The 3,502-nt window shown below is 37.7% G+C and overlaps 1 protein-coding gene across 1 annotated transcript in view; it reads right to left on the minus strand.

Moving 5' to 3' along the window:
* Window positions 1-1,886: 1,886 nt before the first annotated feature.
* The window catches only part of GTF2A1L (general transcription factor IIA 1 like), a 29,212-nt gene continuing 27,596 nt past the window's right edge, over window positions 1,887-3,502 (minus strand). Inside the window, 1 exon segment of the mRNA XM_006778614.2 lies at window positions 1,887-2,030. Within this exon segment, the coding sequence (XP_006778677.1) occupies window positions 1,923-2,030 (108 nt within the window). The 3' untranslated portion in view covers window positions 1,887-1,922.

Consider the following 3,502-nt stretch of genomic DNA (forward strand, 5'->3'; position numbering starts at 1 on the left):
ACCTTAATAAAGAAATAAAAAATTAAAATTAAAAAAATCACTGAAGCAAAGTGACATTTTAAAATTCACAGTGGAAAGGAGGAAAGGAATTTTAGAAACAACTATTGCCTCTCCCCAACACATTAAACCCCAATTCCCAAGTGAATTTACCCTGTCACTAAATTCAGCCCTTATACTGTAATTTGCAATAAGGTTTGCCTACAGCACATAGTGACTGGATGAGCCTGGGAGGAAGAAACAGGAAGAAGACTAGAAAGTGTACTTAGCACTGGAGGGGGTACATTTCAAGGACAGACATGAAGAATAAGTGCCCTCTTTTCGCTCTCCATGTGGAAAAGATGGCCATTTCATGGTAGGCAACATCCATGAAGAGAACCCACAGCACCCGGAAGTTTTCAATAGGCAAAGAAGGACCTGGAATAGTGGTAGTATGGTAAAGGACAATCACTCTGAGGAGAAAGCAGAGATAGCTGGAGGATCTGGTTAGGAGACCAGCCCACTTACTAGTACAAACTGAATCCTCATGCAGCTGCCAATTTTAAACCAAAGATAGTACCCCACATATGTTGTCCAAAGCCCAGAGAGATTTATCCAGATTCTGACATGACTAATAGTAGCTGGGCAAAACAAGACAAGTGTTGGAATAAATTAAACTTTCTAATTGGGGTTATTTCCATACAGGAAATGGGGAATTCACCCTGTGACCTGTCAGATCAAGGTATCTCATCCTTTCACAGACCATAACCCACTCAACCCAGCACTGCTGTCTGAGTGAGAGTACTGTCCTGGAGAACACTGCTCAAAGCTGAGATTAAGGATCCTAAATTTAGAGAACATGTATACTCTACCCCTTAAGAGAAGCAGAACATGAGGAAAATGTTCCTTTGATGGATGTGAATCTACTAAGAAAGAGAGTATTACAGAATAATTTGGAGGATGATTTTCTTTGTTTTTATTGGTGCAGGAAAAATGAGAGCTATTTGTGTTTTACATTGTTTTCTCTCCCTGGTTTTAAGACATTTATCCAGGTCTTCTTGCCACAAATAAGAGCAAGCAATCTCATCTGGCCTAAGCAGAGGTTCCTGAAGAAAGTATCTTTTCCTGACTTTTGTTTTAGAAAGCCTATACTCAATGAGGGGATTCCCTGTTAGGGAAAATTACGAGAGGTAGTATCTTTGAGAGATAAAAGAGTTTGGAAAGGGGTCTTCCACTGTAAGAAAAATATTTTAAAAATTGAGAAAGGGGAAACCCAGTATGACTAGGAAGAGAACAGAAGTCTAAAGTTTCAACAAATAGAATGGGAACCTAACCCTAACCCTCACAATTCTCCAGAGAGAGAAGGATGCAAGAATGACCTGGCCACAGGATAAGCCCAGAGAGGCTGATTCTTAGCTCAGAAACCCTGGCCTCAGCAAAGATTTCCTTGTTCATGTATAGCATGGGTTTAGCAGAGGCATCTGCCTCCAAGGAACCATCTGGGTTGATCGCAAGTAAGGAGTGTAGACTAAAAGACCCAGAGAGGCCCTCTTATATATCCTGCTACTACTTGGTGAGAGATGGGAGAAACACTGGCTCCAATCTATTAACTGATCCTGATTTCACTATGCAGGGGAACTGTAGTCTGATTTAAATTTTACTTCAAGTGAAATAAATATGACATTTCCTCATGCTCCATCACACCTGATGCATCTATGCTTTGTTATGGTACAGATAATGAGGGTTTAACAAAAAGAGACCCTTTTAAATTAGTAAATGAAAGAAATATAAAATTGTATATTCATATCTGCATCTGAATTATAATTTTATTAAATTCCAGTGAACCAAAATTTGAGCAGCTTTGTGGACTATGCTGAAGCAAAAACAAGTTTCACAATGCATGATATAGTCCCACTGATGTTTATGATGTATTGAGCTCCTAAGTTTTACCATTCTGCATCACCAATGGCTTTTGCAAATACATAGTCTCTCCCTCCAAAACACATAACACCATCTTTCAAATAAAATTTCCATTTGTTCTTGCTTCGATGAATCTGTAGGAAGAAATATAGTCTAAATTAATTAATTTAAAGTCAAAGTATTATTTACATTTCTTTGCATATCACATGTGATTATTCTAACCCTAAATGGGAGTACTTAAAAAAAAAAACAAAAACAACTTCCTGCCCTGCGGGTGCAAATGGGGCTGATGCCGTCAGCATGTGGGAGTGGTGGCGGTAGGAGCGGGGCTGCCTGCAGACAGGGGACCGGGGACCACAGCTGGAGGGGCCAGTCAGGGTCACAGAAGATGGGATGAGATCTGCCCCTGTGCCCACCACAGCCGCACAGCCTACAGGTCCTTTCAAGGTGCATGAATTCATGCACTGGGCCTCCAGTATGTATATAAATTCCCTGGTTAATCTCTCCCCACCCCCACAAAAGAAACCAAAGAAATACTAGAAGAAAACGTGGTGATCCCTTGAAACTCTTGAGGCAAGAACTTTCTATTCATGACTCAAAATTTAGAAGCCATAAAAATAAAGGTTGCCAAATTCAACATCTGCATGAAAGAAAGAGAAAGCATTGAAAACAAACTCAGGAAAATAGTATTTATGCATATAACAAGGCTAATTTCCCCCCCAAATAACAGAGCTCTTAGAAATCAATAGACAAAGATTATGAACAAACAATTCACATAAAATATAAATGGCCCTTAAACAAGCAAAAAGTTAAAAATTTCACCAAGATATCATTTTCCACGCTTCATAATAACCACTTATATTAGTTTCTAAGTATATTGGCAAAGCTTTATGAAAAGAAAAGCACTCTCAACCATTGTAATGGGAGTATATACTGGAATATCATGCAGGAAAGCATTTTGGCAATATCTAACCATATACATTTGCCCTTTGTCTCAGTAATCTCACTTCTTGGGTTTATTTAGTAGAAATAACTGTCTTATGTATCTGGCCATTCAATAGCAAATGACTGAAAAATAACTCAAATATTCATCAACAGGGAATCATTAGAATTATTAAATAATTATTAAATAATAAATCTTAATTCTACAATGGAATATTATACAGCTATACAATACTAGCACAAATTTCTCCGAGATATATTCTCTTTAAAAAACAAGGTGCAGAATACAAGATTCTTGTGCTACCTTTTAGGCTTGTACTTGAATAAAGAGACTCTGGAAATATATTCAGAAACTAATATAACTGGTTACTTATTTGTACTTAAGGCAGGGACAGGGCACTACTGGTAGGAAGCACAAATGATAAGAGAGTAGAAACCAGACTTTTCATGGTATAAAAGTGTTTTGTTGTTTTTAATGTGTATACTGGATCAAAAATATATATATATTTATATATATACACACACACACACACACACACATACACATATATATTTCCTCTATCTTTGTTACTCAGTTTAACTTTTATTTAAAAATATATTTTTAGCCCTGACCAGTTTGGCTCAGTGGATAGAGCATTGGCCTGGGGGCTGAAGGGAACCAGGG

Source organism: Myotis davidii, unplaced genomic scaffold (genome assembly GCF_000327345.1).
Source record: "Myotis davidii unplaced genomic scaffold, ASM32734v1 scaffold6, whole genome shotgun sequence".
NCBI lineage: Eukaryota > Metazoa > Chordata > Mammalia > Chiroptera > Vespertilionidae > Myotis > Myotis davidii.